At 30.5% G+C, this 18,590-nt stretch overlaps 3 protein-coding genes across 6 annotated transcripts in view; all 3 read right to left on the bottom strand.

The window, feature by feature from the left end:
- Daam (disheveled-associated activator of morphogenesis-like protein) overlaps positions 1-5,261 on the bottom strand; it is a 30,842-nt gene extending 25,581 nt beyond the window's left edge. For 2 of the 4 annotated variants that reach the window (XM_077421074.1, XM_077421076.1), the window contains exon 1: positions 4,777-5,261. The gene's annotated coding sequence lies outside the window, so the exon portion shown is untranslated. Of the gene's footprint in view, positions 1-236; positions 985-4,776 lie in introns of all 4 variants that reach the window. The other 2 variants (XM_077421077.1, XM_077421078.1) reach the window with 2 other exon arrangements.
- Positions 5,262-6,174: 913 nt separating this feature from the next.
- Fs(1)n (female sterile (1) Nasrat) lies at positions 6,175-16,725 on the bottom strand (the record flags this gene model as incomplete). The annotated part of the gene is made up of 14 exons (XM_077421082.1): positions 6,175-7,836; positions 7,942-8,095; positions 8,308-8,652; positions 8,851-9,219; positions 9,386-9,663; positions 10,150-10,288; positions 10,568-10,779; positions 11,941-12,459; positions 12,982-13,818; positions 14,273-14,594; positions 14,673-14,924; positions 15,259-15,951; positions 16,303-16,607; positions 16,677-16,725. Coding segments are annotated over 14 exons (4,692 nt in total), but the record flags the coding sequence as incomplete, so codon positions are not given.
- LOC143905585 (uncharacterized) lies at positions 16,711-18,272 on the bottom strand. The gene is made up of 3 exons (XM_077421085.1): positions 18,024-18,272; positions 17,076-17,592; positions 16,711-16,814 (listed from the first exon to the last, which is right to left on the bottom strand). The coding sequence occupies exons 1-3, from the start codon at positions 18,238-18,240 to the stop codon at positions 16,769-16,771; spliced, it is 780 nt and encodes a 259-aa protein (XP_077277211.1). The 5' UTR covers positions 18,241-18,272; the 3' UTR covers positions 16,711-16,768.
- Between the last annotated feature and the right edge of the window lie 318 nt (positions 18,273-18,590).

Raw genomic sequence — 18,590 nt, 5'->3', positions numbered from 1 at the left:
GGTTGAGCATTTCTCACAAGAGACATATCACAACTGTTCGAAACTGATAGGATTCTCTTTGAAATATATTGTTGAACATAAAATTTTAAGCAATACATATTTTTTCATAAGCGCTCTTTATCAGTTTATTAACATTTTTGACCTTATCAGAATATTTATATTTAAACCTTTATATATAAACTTCTTAAATAATCAGATAATTATAGCACTACTATATCTTTAATAACAAATTATACCTTTGAGTATCCATCTCGTTATACTTTGTATATTTTTATACGGATGCAAACATTGCACAAAAATAAAGTCACAATTTGTTTTACAACTGAATTAACACGTACCGTCCGTAAGCAGTAAATTGTGTTTAATTCAACAATTTCCGATAACTTGAATATGTGAGTCCGAATCTGCATGTCACAAACATAACATTTATTATTTTAATAACACTCATTACTAATTTTACTTATTACGTGGAATTACTTCTGGTGACACAAGATTATGCTTTATGAATAAAATTACATACACGAATTTTAACACAGCTTGGCAACTGGTGCAGTATTCATTTTTTACATATTTCTATAAATTTTCATTCACTTGAGGCGTCCATGTAATAAACCGAACACTGAGACAGCCTAAGGGAGTCTGACAAATTTTGCTTAAAACATGGCACGTGCATTAAGCGCGCGCGCGCGTGCGTGCGTGCGTGCGTGTGTGTGTGTGTGTGTGTGTGTGTGTGTGTGTGTGTGTGCGTGCGCGCGTGTGCGCGTTTGTTCCTAAGCGAGCACATGTCACGTGTCCTGCTCAGAAGGGCTAGAGGTAGCAATAGTGGGACTATTGTCGTGGGTACTGCCGATGCAGCACTCATATGCCGTAATCATCAGTGGAGGGTAGTTCTCGGCATAACTCTCCATAGGGGGACTGGACCCTTTCGCCGTGGACTAAACATCTGTCCAAGGACCCTACCACTGACATTATTCGTCTTACTACCTTGCAACAAAATATATACATTTAGAATTAACTTTCTGTCAGTAACACTTAATTACATAACTTTGCAATTATTTAAAATCATACTTTAAATATCTTTATAATTAACTCTTGAATAAAAGTTTTGTTTTAAAGTCTAAACAAAAGCTTTTATAAGAGTTGAACATTTCTGTAATAATGCGTTGAAAAATGGTTTTAGCCATATATCAACCGATATGCACGAATCTGTCATACATGATCACTTTGGTACTTTCTTTCGTCTCGTTGTGTTCGTAATAATTATGACCGAGAAAAGGTTAAAATTACATGCTTGATTTATTTTAAAATGTATATCATTCTTTTTTTAAAGGAATGACGTTAATATGCCGTTTTTATGTCGTCCACGACCTATAAGTTTCTATTGCACATGCCATGAGTGTTGTACAAATCTTTTGATAGACACCACTCTTCTCTGACTCATTTATAAATGAAACACTTAAAGCATTGTGTTAAGATTTGTCCTTAGGGCTCGTACACACAGGGTTTATGTAAGGAAATCATATACGAGACTTCAGTCACGCGAATAGGCTGCAATCGATACTACTATGAATGAATCACGAACCTAAATAACGTCGACCTTAACCTTTCAATAGAATACTAAAGTCAACTTCTATGTAGTATGTATTAATATTACTGTGATCTATGCTAAAAGTGCGTCCATTGTTTTTCTATATTTGGTATAATACCTATATATAATAAACATCGAAATATTTTATAATTTTTTAAACAATTATATTTACAGTTTTTATTACATTTTATCATTTAAAAAATTACAATGTATAACTATAAAATATTTAATTCTAAATAAAAAAAAAAAAAAAAAATATGTGTATTATATTAAGTAAATAATCTTTTGGCCACAATATATCTAAATAAATATTTTTTTGGATCTAAATATCTTCTTTCTCAGTGTACTATTGTATCAAAGCATTGTTGCCATATATTTTATATCTTGTCAGTAAATCTTAATCTCTGTATCAGCCCATTTTTAAATAATTAATATCATTTATCTGGCACTACGTGCATGTATATGTATTTATTTGCGAAAAAATTGTACAGTTATTTACACTAGAGAAATGCCTCATGGGGATTGTCAGTGACTGTACCAATTGTTCTCAACCGGCGAGATCTCGTGTGAGGGGAGCTTTAAGGGTGTACACTGTATGGGTACAGGGAGCTGACAGCTGTGGTCGATAACCCACATGGCTCTCTTTGCTCTCGTTGATGTGAATGCAGATGCAGAGCTATCGATTTTATCGTGCCATTTCATTAACGGACATTGATTAGAAGGCAGTGCTTTATTGCTCCAATGGCTATTGACTCATTCTTGTTCCTGCTAGCGGATCGTTTAAGAAAAAGTTCGGATTCTTATCGCAGTCATCAAAATATATTTAAGCGATTATGCCTTATAAATAATGTTTGTCAGCTTGCGTTTTCAGTCATCATTATCCTATATCGCGATAAAAATTCTGATTAAGGAGGATTACGATTATGCGGACGGCCGAAATTATATCATGTGATTTTTTTCGGAAACAAGAAATGGAAAAAACAGATTTGTCTTTTCTTTTTATCGTGGACATTTACATAACAATCATATTTCTTAATTTAAGGTTCTCTGCTTAAATCATTCTTTGTCTCTCTTTTATTTTTTACAGCTTCTCGCGGTAAGAGGTTTTATATATATTAGGTATTATATATTTTACGTATGTTATATATATACGTTATATTCACGCCAAAAATATAGAAAAAAAAATCTTGAATTTTTCATTTTAATTTATCTAGGCTAAGATGGAATAAATAGTTGAATTTTTAATAATTATATATAATTGTCTTTGTTAATGTGTAATGATGATAATAATCTGTAAGGAAATATTATAGCTACGTTGAAAATAAATAATTTTTACTTCTGACAATCTATTCCTTATAATCTCTATGCTATTCTTTATCATCTTCTCTGCAAACAATAAATAGTTCAGTCGGTGAATAATTCTTTTAACTGTCCGGATACAGTTTTCTAGAAAATTGGGATTTATTGTATGTACATTATATAGGTAGGTATACAACGTACATAATGAAATAATATTTGCTGTTTGTAAACTCCCTCTCTCTCACTGTCTCTCTTTTGTGTGTGAATGTGTTTCTAAAAGAGATATTCGCGACAAAATACATTTATATATACGATGACAAAAAAGAATAAGATCTATATCGAGTAAGACAACGTGATAAAATGTGAGTTTAGCCTTGCGATGTATCGCTGCATCGGTATACGCGATGCCAAAAATAGTTCGCGTAAAAGCGAGAATAAGAGACTAGACAGACAGGACCACTGGAAAGTTTATACGGCATTCTGTATAAAGATCGTTTCTAAATATTTAGTATGCTGATGACATAGTAACGTATATTTTTTTTGTAAATCAACAGATTATAAAGCTCTTGATTGCGAATACATATCGTACAATGACTATTCGTTAAACTCGTTACGACTACAAACTATGATAGTAGCAGCTGTATTATGTACATAGACTACTACATGATTTTCTCCTTGTATTCAGGTTATCATTTCTGGAAACAGCAGCTGTCCACGAGGAAAGTAATAGATGCCCGCGCTTATTGTTTCACGCATGTTACGTTATTTTTGTGAAAAGTAATATGCATGTGTTGAATATCTCACAACAGTATTGTTAAATGCGTAATACTGCCGCATTTGATATTTGTATTTGACTGTGTCAGCGTGATCTCGTAGAAATACGACGGTAAAAATTATAATAAACGGAAAAGCGCGTATTTCTCTCCTGCTGGCCTTATCTCTTTTGCAGATGCATATGCAGCGTGGCTACCGGCATATACCTACTATGTTGATACTGCGCATCAATACTCGCTAAGATACCTGGTAATTTTCTACATTTTATATATATATATATATATATATATATATGTATATATATAATATATAATATATATATAATATAATAGATTATATATATATATTTCTTGCACATTAAGTTAGTGTATAAATAATATATATTTATATATATAAATAAAATTTTAAAATAAAATTTTATTGTAAATATTATTGCTGTAATAATAGCAAGCATCATTATTATAGTATAAAAAATAAGGCATATTATAATAAGAGCTGCTACTAATAATTAAAATTAGAGTAAGTACTTCTAAATTATGATACCAATATATATTGCATTTTATGCATATTTTTAAATAAACAACAATAATTATCATCAATATTTTCTCGCTGAATAAAACATACCTTATTAAGCACCTTACTAAAGTAAAGATAATAGTAATGTAAATATATGTATGCGTGCGTGTGTGTGTGTGGGTGTGTGTGTGTGTGTGTGTGTGTGTGTGTGTGTGTGTGTGTGTGTGTGTGTGTGTGTGTGTGTGTGTGTGTGTGTGTGTGTGTGTGTGTGTGTGTGTGTGTGTGTGTGTGTGTGTGTGTGTGTGTGTGTGTGTGTGTGTGTGTGTGTGTGTGTGTGTGTGTGTGTGTGTGTGTGTGTGTGTGTGTGTGTGTGTGTGTGTGTGTGTGTGTGTGTGTGTGTGTGTGTGTGTGTGTGTGTGTGTGTGTGTGTGTGTAAATATAAAAGAGAGATTTTGTTCTCATATAGTACACTTTAGAGAAGTCGACATTAATTTATTTTTATAAAATATTAAATTCCACACAGTAGGCAATACCTGTCGGCGAAATAAACTGCTGTTTCGGAAAGAACTGAGAAAGAATAGGGATCGTAGAGCCCTTACCAGATCTTTTGCAGCCCGCGAAATATGGTCGCGCCGGTTGAAACGCGCCGATCAATAGGAAGCGAAAAGGCACATGTCCCTGTGGCTTCTTATGCCATGGCGTTCATAAGATCAACATTGGGCATCTCTGGGTGTCGCCCGACGACGTCGCGCGTCGTCAGCGAGCTGAACGGTCCGAACGGTGCGTTTTGGAGCAACGTTTGGTTAACGTATAAATTTGACACGACAAACTCTGCTGCTGTACGCAAGACTTACGCGATCAGGCAATACTGATATTAACGATCGGATGGGATCGTGAGAATGATGACGCGACGACGACGACGACGACGGCGGCGACAGCGACGGCGTCGGCGTCGGGACAGAAGCGGCACACGCGATGCAAAAGCCGAGAAAAGTCGGAACACTGGCTTGCCATCGGATAGATCGTCGACCCGACGCGACGCAGCGGCTCTGGTTACGCGACGACGCACTGCGCCGACGTCAAAACGACGTCGACGTCGACGTCGACGTCGTCATCATCGTCAAGGCGACGCGCGACGGCGCGCGCCGCGCCGGAACGGAATCTCTCTCGTGTGCTCGTAGGCCTCGTAGCTCGTAGCTCGTAGAGTCCCTAGAATGCAGAGTCTGATGCCTGATATCTGATGTCTGTGTGTGTCTCTGTATTTCAGGGACTCTAGTATAGCTCGTAGCTCGCAGCTTGCTGATTCGATTTCTCGAATCAAACAGACGAAATACGTATATTATAATACGTATATACGTATATTATATATATATATATATATATATATATATATATATATATATATAATGTACTTTTTAATGTAAATTTTAGAATACCCCTTCTTTTTTGTTAACGTTATTAATTTTGTGCGAATATCAGTGTGTGCGATACCTATAACGTATACCATTGGCACTATTTTGAATCCGAGAAAGGAAGCACATTAACCTAAGCCTACATTATACATGGAGCAAGTCGTAGTGTCTCTAGGTCAGCAGGTCGCGAGTCACATTCCTTACATAAATGCTGTATAAAAAAGTTTTCTTTACCGAATATCTTTAAATATAGGGGGGTATATACAGGTATATGTATGTATACCCGCGCATTATGCAGTAGATTAATTTATGGACCTATTATTATATGTATAGCTTTTATTTGTTAACAAATTTGTCATCAAATTGAAATCAATTTGTGGGCTAAGAATGTTTCTTGCAAAAAGTCTATTACTTATAAAACAATTTTTATCTTATCGTATATAAATTGTTAAGTATAAATTATGTGTAACAAGAACAATCGTGTTATTAAATATAATGTCTTTTGATTATTCTTTATGATATAATAAATAATTCCACATTTGTTTAAATTTGTTATTGGCGATATACAATATGTTTGATTGTCATCAGGCATTAAGAAATGTTTGCGCGCGCGTTATTTTTGTTGAAGTGGAATAAGTCCAAGATCAACAAAATATGAGATATAAATAAAAATGTAAAGAAGGGTATACAATTTTACTACTAACAAGCATTTGGAATATTCATCACTTCATTTATTGAAAATAGATGAAAATAGACATTATTGAGATTTATAAAATGGAATGTATGGATAACATATATTGTAATTAAAACTGATTAGCAGGCACCAAAAAATCAATACGTTGCAATTAATGGGAAATTGATGACACTAGGCGCCATACTTAATTAATGTTTTTATTATTAACATAAAGAAGTTCGCTCTTTATGTACAATATAATACAGCTTTCAATGAAATTATTATTTTAATAATTTAAATCAAATTACATAATAAATTAAAAATTTTTTTAACAAGTATAATAATTATTTATTGTAAGCAGTAGGAATGTGTGTTTAGCACAATGGTCTTTTCATATAATTATAAACATTTATAATAATTTAGAATAATATATAACGATTCAAATATGCAACAATTCTTCATACTTATATGAAGAAATATATGTATATACAGCCAAAATTCATACATTAATCAACATAACAATTTAAGGGGCTTCCCTAGTGTGACAGGGCCTAAAAATGAATGATTTTTAAAAAGAAAACGACAAAGCCAATTAATGAACAACTTTTTCCACATATTTTACTATATTTCAAGAGTGCATACAAATTTTTTCAGAATTTTATATCTGTCATTAAAGCCCGTACCAACCATTTTTTTGGAGCGCCGCGAAAAAACAGTGGCTACGATTGCAGCCGTTGTAGTTATCTGAAACAGAAAAGCAAAAAGATTCTTAATCTACTTGAGTGTGGCTATCGTCTAAACTAGAATCATGAAAAAAAATTGAAAATTTAAAAATTATAGCTAAAAAACGTCTGCTAAAAAAGACGAAAATAATTATAATCGCTATAATTTTTTAAATTTTCGATATTTTTTCATGATTCTAGTTCAGACAATAGCCACACTCAAGTAGATTAAAAATCTTTTTGCTTTTTTGTTTCAGATAACTACAACGGTTGCAATCGTGATCACCGTTTTTTCGCGGCGCTCCAAAAAAATAGCTGGCACGGGCTTAATAACAAATATAAAATTTTGAAAAAATTTGTATGCACTCTTGAAATCTAGTAAAATATGTGGGAAAAGTTGTTCATTAATTAGCTTTGTTGTTTATCTTTTAAAAATCATTTATTTTTAAACCCTGTCACACTAGGGAAGCCCCTTTTAATATGGTTTAATATATTAAACTACATTTCTCTATGCTATGTGCCAATTTTTATCAATTCTTAACAATAGAAATTTTTTATATGTTATACAGTAGAATATATATATATATATATATATATATATATATATATATATATACTTATATTTTTAATATATTTAGCACGCATTTTTTTTCGTATAACAAGAATCCATATCTAATGTTCTCAAATCTAATTTTTCGCCATACATTTTTGCCTCTAAAATTGTTAATCGATTTTTGTGAACTACAGCCAAACAGTGTCTTTTTTCTAAATTGTTGTATTTCCTTACTTTAAAGTTGTATAACTTATCAATTTTTATTTGTATCATATTTCGATGCACAAAACCCTCGATACCTTAAAAATAATTTTGTAAAATGTAACATATTATTTATAATTACAATAAATATCTTTTCTTTTTAATCTCTTTTGGTTTCTGTTAATTCTGTAATATAAATTTACCTGTATATTCGTAAACCTGAATAATATCATTATTTTCTACGAAAACAAGCAATGTTTCGACAGATCCACCAAAATTTAGAATTAAAAGTGATTTTGGTCGACGTGCTTTTATAGTCTGCAAGATCCTTGTTTGTGAAATATCATTTTTGCATAGCTAGGTAAAATAAAATGATTAACATATTATGACATGATTATATCACAACACACTACACAGAATAGCACAAGTTTATGTTTCGTGGAAAGGAAATACGTATTTTTTTGTAACGTTATTCTTTTGTAATAAATAGCAATTGTGTGTCGAGTTATAAAACTATAGCCACGTAATAATAAGTAATAAGACATAAATAAAAATTATTTTCAACTCACATATATATAATCTTGGCTGATTTCTTCATCGTAGTGGATGTACTCTTCTTTTCCATAAATACCTACTTTGAAAGTCAATAGGCTGCCACAACCGAGACAATTTTTTATACGAGTGCCGTTTAAAGATCTTTCTTGCAGTTCATAAGTTAAGGATTGGTTGGCTAGCACAATAAAATTGCTATTTGAAACAAAATTTAATTCCTCATTTTTCGACGAGATGAGAGTTTTTAATACATCCGGCTGTGTAACATTTTCAGATTTTGCTTCAAAGTTTTCTCGAATTATTGCTACAAATTCATCTTGATACAAATTCATGTCTGTGGCATTACCAAGTTCTAATACATGCTGTAAAAGAAAAGATAATAATGAAACAAAATTAGCCGAACTTGTTTTAAGCGAAAACTACTTATGTTATAAATGTTTTTTTATATGTTTGTTTAATTGAGAAAAACAAAACTTTGAATTTTTTATTTATAAATATATAAATTTTAACGTGCATCACTTTCCGTTTACGTGTGTGCCTATGAATTACAATCAACATACCATTAATCTATTATTTTCCAATTTCCATATATTGTTAAGGCTTCTACCGCAGGAGCGTTTTGCGATGGTAAGCAAATATAAAACGTGATTCGATTTAAAAAACATCCATTGATCAATTAATCCAAAATTGGACACTTTATCGATCACTTGAAAATCAGTTTGAGTATACGTTAGAAGTGTTGTATGGCAAATGTTATAATTTACTAATATATAATCCACATCATTTACTTCGACATTACGGATATCATGAATATCTCCTTCGAATTCTTGGATTTTTAGATAATCAAACGCATGGAATTTATATATCTGGTTTACAGCATTGCATTTGAGCATATCTAAGTGTAATGCACACACGTTATTTAAATCCTCCTGCAAAGAATAAAGTTATATTTGTAACATAAGAGCAAGCGAGAGCAGTGGTTTTTTTTATACAAAGCATACTCACAAGTAAAGAAGGTGTTATTATAATTGCAAGAAAATCAATATATATTTATTTTATTAACTATTACACTATTAAGTACTACAATTTTCTTACGTATGCTTCCTCGATAACGTGATCTATTTCAGGATGTTCTCTTGCTGAAGTCAATGATATGTCGGTGACATTAACTTTATTCAAAAACTCATTTCCATCGACGTGTGCTTCAAAGTGGACATTTCCATACACTCTCCACTTTCCAGATATAATTTGTTTTGCTTCATTTGTTGTCTTTATTGCTACTCCTTGCCAATTAATTGGACTTATTCTGTTCAGAAGACCCAAAATTCTAAGACTTTTATTGAGAACAACTGGAGTTTTCAACATAAAGTTTCCTAAACAAAAATTATGCGAGTATATTATTTAAATTAATTGTCATTGTTATATATATATATATATATATATATATAGAGTGCTTATTTGAATGAGGGATAATAGCGTATTCTCGTTTTGAGCGAAAAATCGCGCGGGCGATATGCATTATATAATTAAGAAAGATGCAATGTATTGTATACATATATTATACTAAATGCTTAAATATATGGCACGTGAAAATTTTTTAATATATTGTTTAAAACTCATTCTGTCTCATTTACACTATCGCCCGAAAAGTATTCGCTATCCTAAAAAAAATAGAAAAATTCTAATTTTTTTTTCATTGTTTAACATTGTTTAAATAGCATGTAACTAATTATGTAATAAAGACATGTAGCAAATTATTGACTTTTTCATTAAAATGAATAAACTTATTTCTAATCAAATTTCTTTAAGGTGGCAAATACTTTTGAGCGGTAATGTATATACTTTTATTAATTTCTTACCCGTTAGAGTATCGTTTGCAGTTAAAGAAACAATTTTCGTAGGGTTAAAATTATTGATCAGATGAGCGTTAAAGTCATGATATGCATAAACATTTCCTCGTATTTTTATGCACCCCGTAATATTCTGATTACCATATACCTACAAAATTAAATACTATTAATTTTAAAACTTTAATTGTGCACTATTATAATTTTGACATGAATTATGCGTTTGAATAAATAGAATAGAACAGAAAATCGTAATTATATATATAATATAATAATTGTTGAAGAAAAAAGACTGAAGTACAGCTAAATAATCTATGTTACTTTATAATACATATATCGGAATATCTTCACCATCATCAACATTATTTATTAGCTAAGAACGCATCCTCTAAACAATAAAAGTTTTATTTTAATTCTACTTTTATTATACCATAAAAGTGTCTGCATAGATATCTTTTATATAGTAAGTGTTAATACGTCCTAATATCTGAATGTTTCGAACAATAATATTAGTACAATTAAGTTTATCAGCCGTGATAAACTGTTGCGTATTTAACAAAATCAACAGATCCATTTGTAAGTCATTGACCTGCATAATTTTTATGCTTGTCTGGAAAGTCACATTGTCGAATGTCCATCGTGCTGAAATAAAAAATATTCTTTATTACGCGACAAAATTGTATAATTGTTATAAAAATAGTCAATATGTATATTCTATGTGTACTACTTATGAATTCTTAAGAAGCCCCGTTATTATCTATCTTACCCCGGTTATACATTGGTCGTATCGTAGCATAATTCGTAAGAAATTGACCAATTACAGTCGAATTTGAGAAGAATAATCAACTGTGATTGGTAAATTTCTTACGATTTATGCTACGACACAACCAATGTAGAACCTGTTTTAGGGGAACCCAGGGCATAATGCGGAATATGGTCGATACCTTTTTACAGAGATGCTGCCATGTAATGAAAGTGTTTGGAAATTATTATTCTAAGATGTCTCTAACCGCGTGCTGTTATAAGTTTTCATGTGATTTTTAGCTAAAAGATGCAAATTGTTTAATGCGTTTGCTGTGCTCTCTGCGACTGACAATGAGTTGCAGTTTCTTTGATATACATTTGCATAAGTAAACAATGATAAAATTCTACGTTTTATATATTACTACATTACTACAAGTACATTTACGTTACTAAACTTCAGTCTTTTCTTGTTAATTTAGTAAAGTATTTGTGTAAATATCGATTATCCGTGATGATTTATATTATCCAAAGTAAATTTATTACATTTCGGGCTATAACGGAGCATAATGTCTCGTGTTTTTAAAATGTTTTATTTTATTCCATACGCTGTCAGTAAATACCTATGTTATGCAAAATTGATGCCAAAGATTATTATATCAAATTTTGATTTTTATTTATATTTTAATAAGAAAAATGTGTATACTGTAATAAGAAAAGTGTTATTAATAAACAATTGCGTGTTCTAATAAATTACTTTTAAGAAGTTTTAAACATTAATAAATAACTTTTGTGAGATATCCCATTATACCTCGCATAAAATGCATAATAAAACTCACGCTTTCAATAAAACAATAATTTTGTCCCTTAAATTATTCTTTCACAGTAAATCTTGTGTTTTTCTTATAGTGGATATTTCAAAGAATATTTTAGTGCAACATCAAGTTTATTTATTTATTGTTAATATGTTTTAAACTTGTTTAAACATTAGCTTTATGTCCCGGGTTTCCCTATATACATATACATTTCTTCCATTATCCGTAAAGAATAAAAGATAATTACCTGGAAAATATTTGGGCTTATTAAGGTCGATAACATTCTCCTGCAAATCTTTTATATCAACTCCCATAATGGTGATTGCTTGTAATTTTGTCTTTACTACGAGACTTTTTTGTAGATGAACATCTTCTCGGAACATGACTTTAGTATTAATTGAAAAAGGTTTATCGATACAAACAACATTTTCGTGAAATCTATGTAAATCTAAATCGTTCAAGCTGCCATCAACATTAAATGCACCATTAAATTTGACTGAATTTTTAAATAATTTCAATCCAGATATTGTAACATTTGCGTCATTCTTAAAGATGGTTGTCTCGAGGAAACTGTCCAACATTGATCCTTGAATTGATCCACTTACGTTCAGTTTTGTTACGGAGGCAGTTTCAGGAAAGTAAAAATTACCGCGAAGAACATAAGAGCTATCCTCAAGTGTCTTAAATCTATTTGTAAAATCGTTTAAGAATACAGAATTTCCAATCTTGCCAGTTGTATTGAAATTTTTGAAAACCGTGACCAAACCTAAAAGAAAAAGAAAAAAATTAATTTCTATTACTAACAATAAAAATAAAAAAGTAAATATAAAAATATTAGAAAGAGAAACATATAAGTAAACAATATTATAGGTAAAATATTAGAAAATATAGATAATTATAATCAGCTGGTATATAATAAACTTACAATTAGATTTAACTATTTTAATGATGTAATAAATCACGATATCAATAATATAAAGAACACACATACACACACACACACACACACACACACACACACACACACACACACACACACACACACACACACACACACACACACACACACACACACACACACACACACACACACACACACACACACACACACACACACACACACACACACACACACACACACACACACACACGTAAAAAATATAACTGTATTTTATTTCCAAGTGTCATTAATATAATAATATAAAGGTAAAAAGATGAATTGAGGAAATACATAAAAGAATTTCACAACTTTGTTATACATACATACATATACATATAGACAACATACCATTTATAACAATTGGTCCTCTTAGTGTCTGTTTTTCATTTGGATCCAAGCTATCGTTTACAAAATGTCCATTTATAAATTGCGCTTCTAAAAATTCGCATGTGATATTTTTGAATATTTTGCGATCTATAAATGTAATATTTCTATCGGCTTTCTGTACTGTATCAACGATAAATTCAGACAAGTTTAAATTGTTTACGAAGCCAGTTATTCTCAAATTTTTTATTGATACGTTTTTATTGAAAGTAACAGTTGCCATATTATCTTCTTTGTAAATGTCAATAATGTCATTGTTATTAATCGTAGATGCCGTTATTATTCCTGTCACTCGTAAAGATGTTATTGATGACTTTCCGTCGAAAACGTGATCGTAAAGTGATTTCGCGTGCGTGAATAATAGATTCCATGTATTTAATGGTATTCCGTTGATAATTTCTGCATCTAAAATGTCAGTTTCCAAATTGTCAACTTTTAAAGCGCCTGTCAAATTCTGCCGCGTAGAGAGTGTTAACACGCGTTTAGCCAAATCAGTGTAGTAGATTCCATTAATTGTGTTCGGCAAGACCTCATCGGTCAGTAATGTCGAGATTGTCAAATTCTCGAAATACACTTGTTGAAAAGTTTTATTTATTTTGTCGAAGAAAGTAGTTTGCGAAATAGTTTGCTTTATGGTATCAAAAGACAAATTGTCGATAACAGATGATTTAATAAACAATAGTATTTTGTTTAAGCAACCAGAAGCGATAGCCTGTTCGTGCGTTACATAATCCTCTAACTTTTTCATGGTGCCAAGAGTTACATTACCAAACATGACATTTGCTGATATCTTTGTCAAATCTGAAATCGGTATCCTTGAAATAAAATTGTTATGACGCAAAATAGGGCTATTTCATAATTATTACGTATAATTATTTTTCAAAATTATTTTCAAAAAGATTCAAATATGCTGTCAATTACATTATAATATTTTTTTACTTTTTAATTCTATTTCGATATTACATACAAAGGCTGCGTTCGTCTTGACGCTTTCAGCGCTGTAAGCACCATTCTATCTTCGTTGCACATCGAACATCAAACGAAGATAGAGCGATGCTTTCAGCGCTGAAAGCGTCAAGATAAACGCAGCCAAAAAGAAAACAAAAAGTGTTCTTAAAAAATCGATTCTTTAGTTTGTCTTTCATAATAGATATCTTTATTATATATTATAGATAAAACATTTAATATTTAATTTTGACAATTTACAATTGAATAATGTTTAGAAGCTTTAATAAGTTTTGATTATTATACTTACGAGGAAACTGTTGATTGGTGCTTAATGTTGTTACGAATTCCGAGAAAAAGTGATCATTAATTCGTCTAGATTTAATTATTGGGTAAGACTTTATGTTGACGTCATTCCAGAATATTTTATTTCCAATAATTACTGCATCTTTTTCAGTTTTTAATAAGAAATCGTCGAGATCCGACCATACTTTAGCACTAATTGAATCTTTGAGTACAATATTTCCCACAACGGTCAGACTTTCAAAAATAACATCTGATACAAGACTATCGGTTTCGTTAAGCAGGTTCTCTACGTTGCTCATGTTAATACCCGTTATATTTCCATCAATCTGAAATTGTAACGGAACAATCTTTTACGCTTACCCAATTGTAATATGTATATTTATATGTACGTTTAAAAATCTTACCTGAAAGATTCCATCAATTTCCAGATTTTCAAAAGTAATTTTTTTATTAATAACTTCGTGTCTGCTGAGAATAATGAAATCGTCAATATCTATTTTGTTTATTGCCTCGATGTCCAGCAAATGTGCCGTAGACAGATTGCCAAAGTACTTCTTACCCGTAATGTTGATAGAAAATTGCTCACTTAATAGAACATAATTCTCTGGATATTGCAAACCATTAAGATTTTTAACATTAGCTTCTTCGGCGACAAGCTGTTGAAAAAATATTATTTTTTATCAACAAAAAAACATTATGCAGATAATGAGTTTTTAGTACAGACGTCAAATAAAAGTAAAACGTCAAATAAAAATGATACAACTGGCAATTTTCCGTAAAAGAAAAAAGAAGTAGAAAATACAAACTCTTTTTTATTATTGCATTAGAGGCATCCTAATTTCGCGCACAAGGCCATATTTTCGAAAACTTTGCGCAATCATGAATATATTATAATATTACTTTCTATTTTCTTATAAAAGAAAATGTGTTTTGTTATTAAGATTTATTGGGTGGTCTGTACTATAATTTTCTGTGATTATATTGCCTTACCCCTTCCACAATTGTCTCTCCAGAAATAATTGTCGAGTCATCTTTCCAAATTATACTTTGCATCAGCTCTTTCCACTTAATACTATTTATTTCGGAAAAATTCAAGTGTCCGTCAATCTTTAATTGCTTTAACTTCGAAAAGTTTACATCGCTGTAATTTTTAATTAAAAAGTCGAACGCAATTTTTTCCAATGGTATGCCATTTAAAGAGAGAATCGTTGAATTATTGGTGTCGATTGAAGGAAAAGATTTCTGGCCGTTGATAATGACGCGATTTGTAATACTGTTCGCTATGATTGAAGTTGATGCATTATTAATAAAAGCGGCAGCTATATTTTTCACATATAGAGTACCATTCACCAAAAAATCTCCAGTTAATTCGATATCTGACGGTAAGGTAATTCTTGTCGTATTAGTCACGTTCTTCAAGTTTGGTAAAATTTGATCGAGCTCCGTTTCTAATTCTTCTATTTTCTTTAAATTTGATGTCACGTTTATCGATATATCTTCCATTTCTAAATTGATCGAGCCGACTTTGACAGCGCCATAATTTACATGTCTTTTGATTGTAGCGTTCGATACATTTACTTTCGAAAGATTCCAAAATCCTGTTGTCATAGGATTCTCAAAGTAACTTTGATTAAACTGTGCTTCAGTCTCATCAAAGATGGCTTCCTGTTTTCGAAAAACTTCCTGAAAATTTATACCTCATTTTGTAATGTAAAATTTTATAAAAATACTTTCAGACATGCATAAACTATATTTTATATTATACCTTCTACTATACCTATATTTTGTATATTTATTTTGATGCATTACATATAATAATATTAATAATAATAATAATAATAATAATATATATATATATAATATATATAATTTTTTTTGTTTATATATGTATATGTATAAATGAAACAATATACAAAACATATACGAAATGTTTTACTTTATACATTTAAACGTATATTAAAATCTTATTAGATAATGTACATATTATCATTTGCAATGTTATACACAAGAAGTGAGTGAAATGTGCAAACGTACTTCCAACAAAACTCGTGTTTTTAACACGTTTTCCATCTCATGATGAATAGGATGCGCTGATTCTTTTAAGGTCACGTCTATACGTACAAGCGTGTTTGTATGCACGAATCCGACTTTTGGAATAACGATAATTTTTGACAGATCAAAGTTATTTAAAATCTGATTAGATAAAGGCACGACCTTAAACTTTGATCCGTGCCAAGCCAAAGCGGTTACGGTTAAATTTTTAAATTGAACTAGTAACAAAGTTTCATCCCTATATGTATTTAGTGGTATCGTGACTATCCATAAAATTTCGGTTGTTTCTGTAAAATAAATTGTTTATCTCTGTTTGTTTTATGTTTGTGCCAAAAATTATCGTCTTATCGCCTTACTATCGAAATGCAGATTTATCTCAACGTTATCTTGAAAATTGTAATAAAAAAAAAGAGTTTTTTAATTCTTTTGGAAAAAAAGACCAGAAATGCTAGAACCTTTTTCTAAGGTTTCTTGGAAAACTTGGGATATCAAAACTGCAAGCATAAAAGTTAAAAAGGTATTAACACGTGACAAATGTTATTTAATAATTTAATATATAATATAATTAGTGCTTGCTGTTGTAAATTTTCTTTGTTCCTTAATGTCTTTCTTTTTTATGAAAGAACTCGTTAATAAATCTTGTATAAAAACCTTGCAAAATTTGATTAAAAATTATAAAGTGTGCATTTTATGTATATAATATGATATTTTACAAAGAGTGAAGCAAGCAACATGCATTGAGTAAAAGGAATTACCATATATCGATACGATTATTATTATAATCAATATCGAAACCATAAACATCGATCAGTGATTGTCCTTTGAAATATGCATCGTCATTGTCGAGTAGCAATAATTCATATTGATTTTCTTCTCGCACGAATTCCATGTCTTGAATTTGCTTCCGTACGGGCAATGTTGAATACAACACATATGTATTGCCAACAATTTTATACCAATATAGAAAATAACCGTACTGGGATTCAACAAGTAGAATTGCCATTAAATTGCTTGCGTGATTTTCATTAAACGTTGCTTCGACATTGAAATGGAGAACTTTAAACTGTAATATGTGTCCCTCAGTCGATATACTTATAATACGTTCGATTGACCAATCATCTAAATTAATCTTGTAGAAAAGCAATGTCGAATTTTCGGCATTAATAAAATAACTTGTTTCTGTTTGCAAAAATTGCCAATTGTTTATTGATATGTCAATCTTTTCAGTTATATCAGCAAGTGTATGCAATGAAATATTTGTCACAACAACTTCTGAAAATCGAAACACTCTCTCAGATTATTCTAAATTATTTCATATTATTCAAGAAATATATATATATAGCCAATATAAAAAATTTACTATACGAAAGATTTACTCGAATAACGAAATAGGACACGTGATTTTTTCTTTGTACTAAAGTGTTTTATATATTACGAGAGTTATACGCACAAAAACACAAAAACGCATACAAAATAAATTTAGAATTTTTTCGCTATAATAAAGTTAATTAAAGTTAATTAGTAAAGTAACTGTATTGATTACATTTTGATCAATTCTGATTTAATTATGTTCAAATCGAATTTTTCTCTTTTATTATACAAGATTTAGAGAAATTAGAAAGGAATTGTGCTTAACTTTTGCATTCATCAATATTAAATTTTTTTCAAGTTTAATTTAATTTATTTATTTGAAAATAACTTACCTTCTCGATTTCCAGCTTCAGCACCGAATTCATACTTTTGCCAAATTACTGATGTATCTTCGTAGTCTCGGGGTCTTCGAAATGATCTACCATTGACGAGCATTTCGTCCAATGTTTTAGACATTTCTTTTAAATCCTGGCATTTTGCGTTATTTACGAAAATCCATAAAATAAGGAAACATATAGCAAGATCTTTACTCGGTAACATTCTGAACATAGACTGAGACTGAACTGAAATTCTCGTGACGCGTGAAATTCTCATGACCAGTGTGTCGCGTAAATATTTGTACATTGTACGACTCACAATATTTTGATTTTCGTTAGGCTGACATTGGGCCATTGATTGATGTGCGCCAACATCTAACTTATAAATTTCTCCAAATTAACGGCTGAAGACTGAAATTTCGTGTTTAAATTAATAACAATATTATTTGCCATCTTTTTTTATAATATTGTTAAGAAATTTATTAATAAAATATAGCAATTTTCTTAATTTTTATGTTATCTATTTTATAACTAAATAATATCTACGTATAAATACAAAGTTTATATTTAACATAATATCAT

The sequence above is a fragment of the Temnothorax americanus genome, unplaced genomic scaffold, assembly GCF_048541705.1.
Source record: "Temnothorax americanus isolate GAGA-0224 unplaced genomic scaffold, ASM4854170v1 Scaffold64, whole genome shotgun sequence".
Taxonomy (NCBI): Eukaryota; Metazoa; Arthropoda; class Insecta; order Hymenoptera; family Formicidae; genus Temnothorax; species Temnothorax americanus.
The sequence above is the reverse complement of the archived record's forward strand: the minus strand, read 5'-3'. Positions and strand labels throughout refer to the sequence as shown.

What these genes read in the sequence shown, in the direction of transcription:
- LOC143905585 (XM_077421085.1), bottom strand. Translation starts at nt 18,240, where the DNA reads ATGTTCAGAATGTTACCGAGTAAAGATCTTGCTATATGTTTCCTTATT. An exon ending in TGAAGCTGGAAATCGAGAAG is followed by an intron (nt 17,593 to 18,023) that starts GTAAGTTATTTT and finishes TTCGATTTTCAG; the next exon opens with AAGTTGTTGTGACAAATATT. An exon ending in AATAATCGTATCGATATATG is followed by an intron (nt 16,815 to 17,075) that starts GTAATTCCTTTT and finishes TTATGCTTGCAG; the next exon opens with TTTTGATATCCCAAGTTTTC.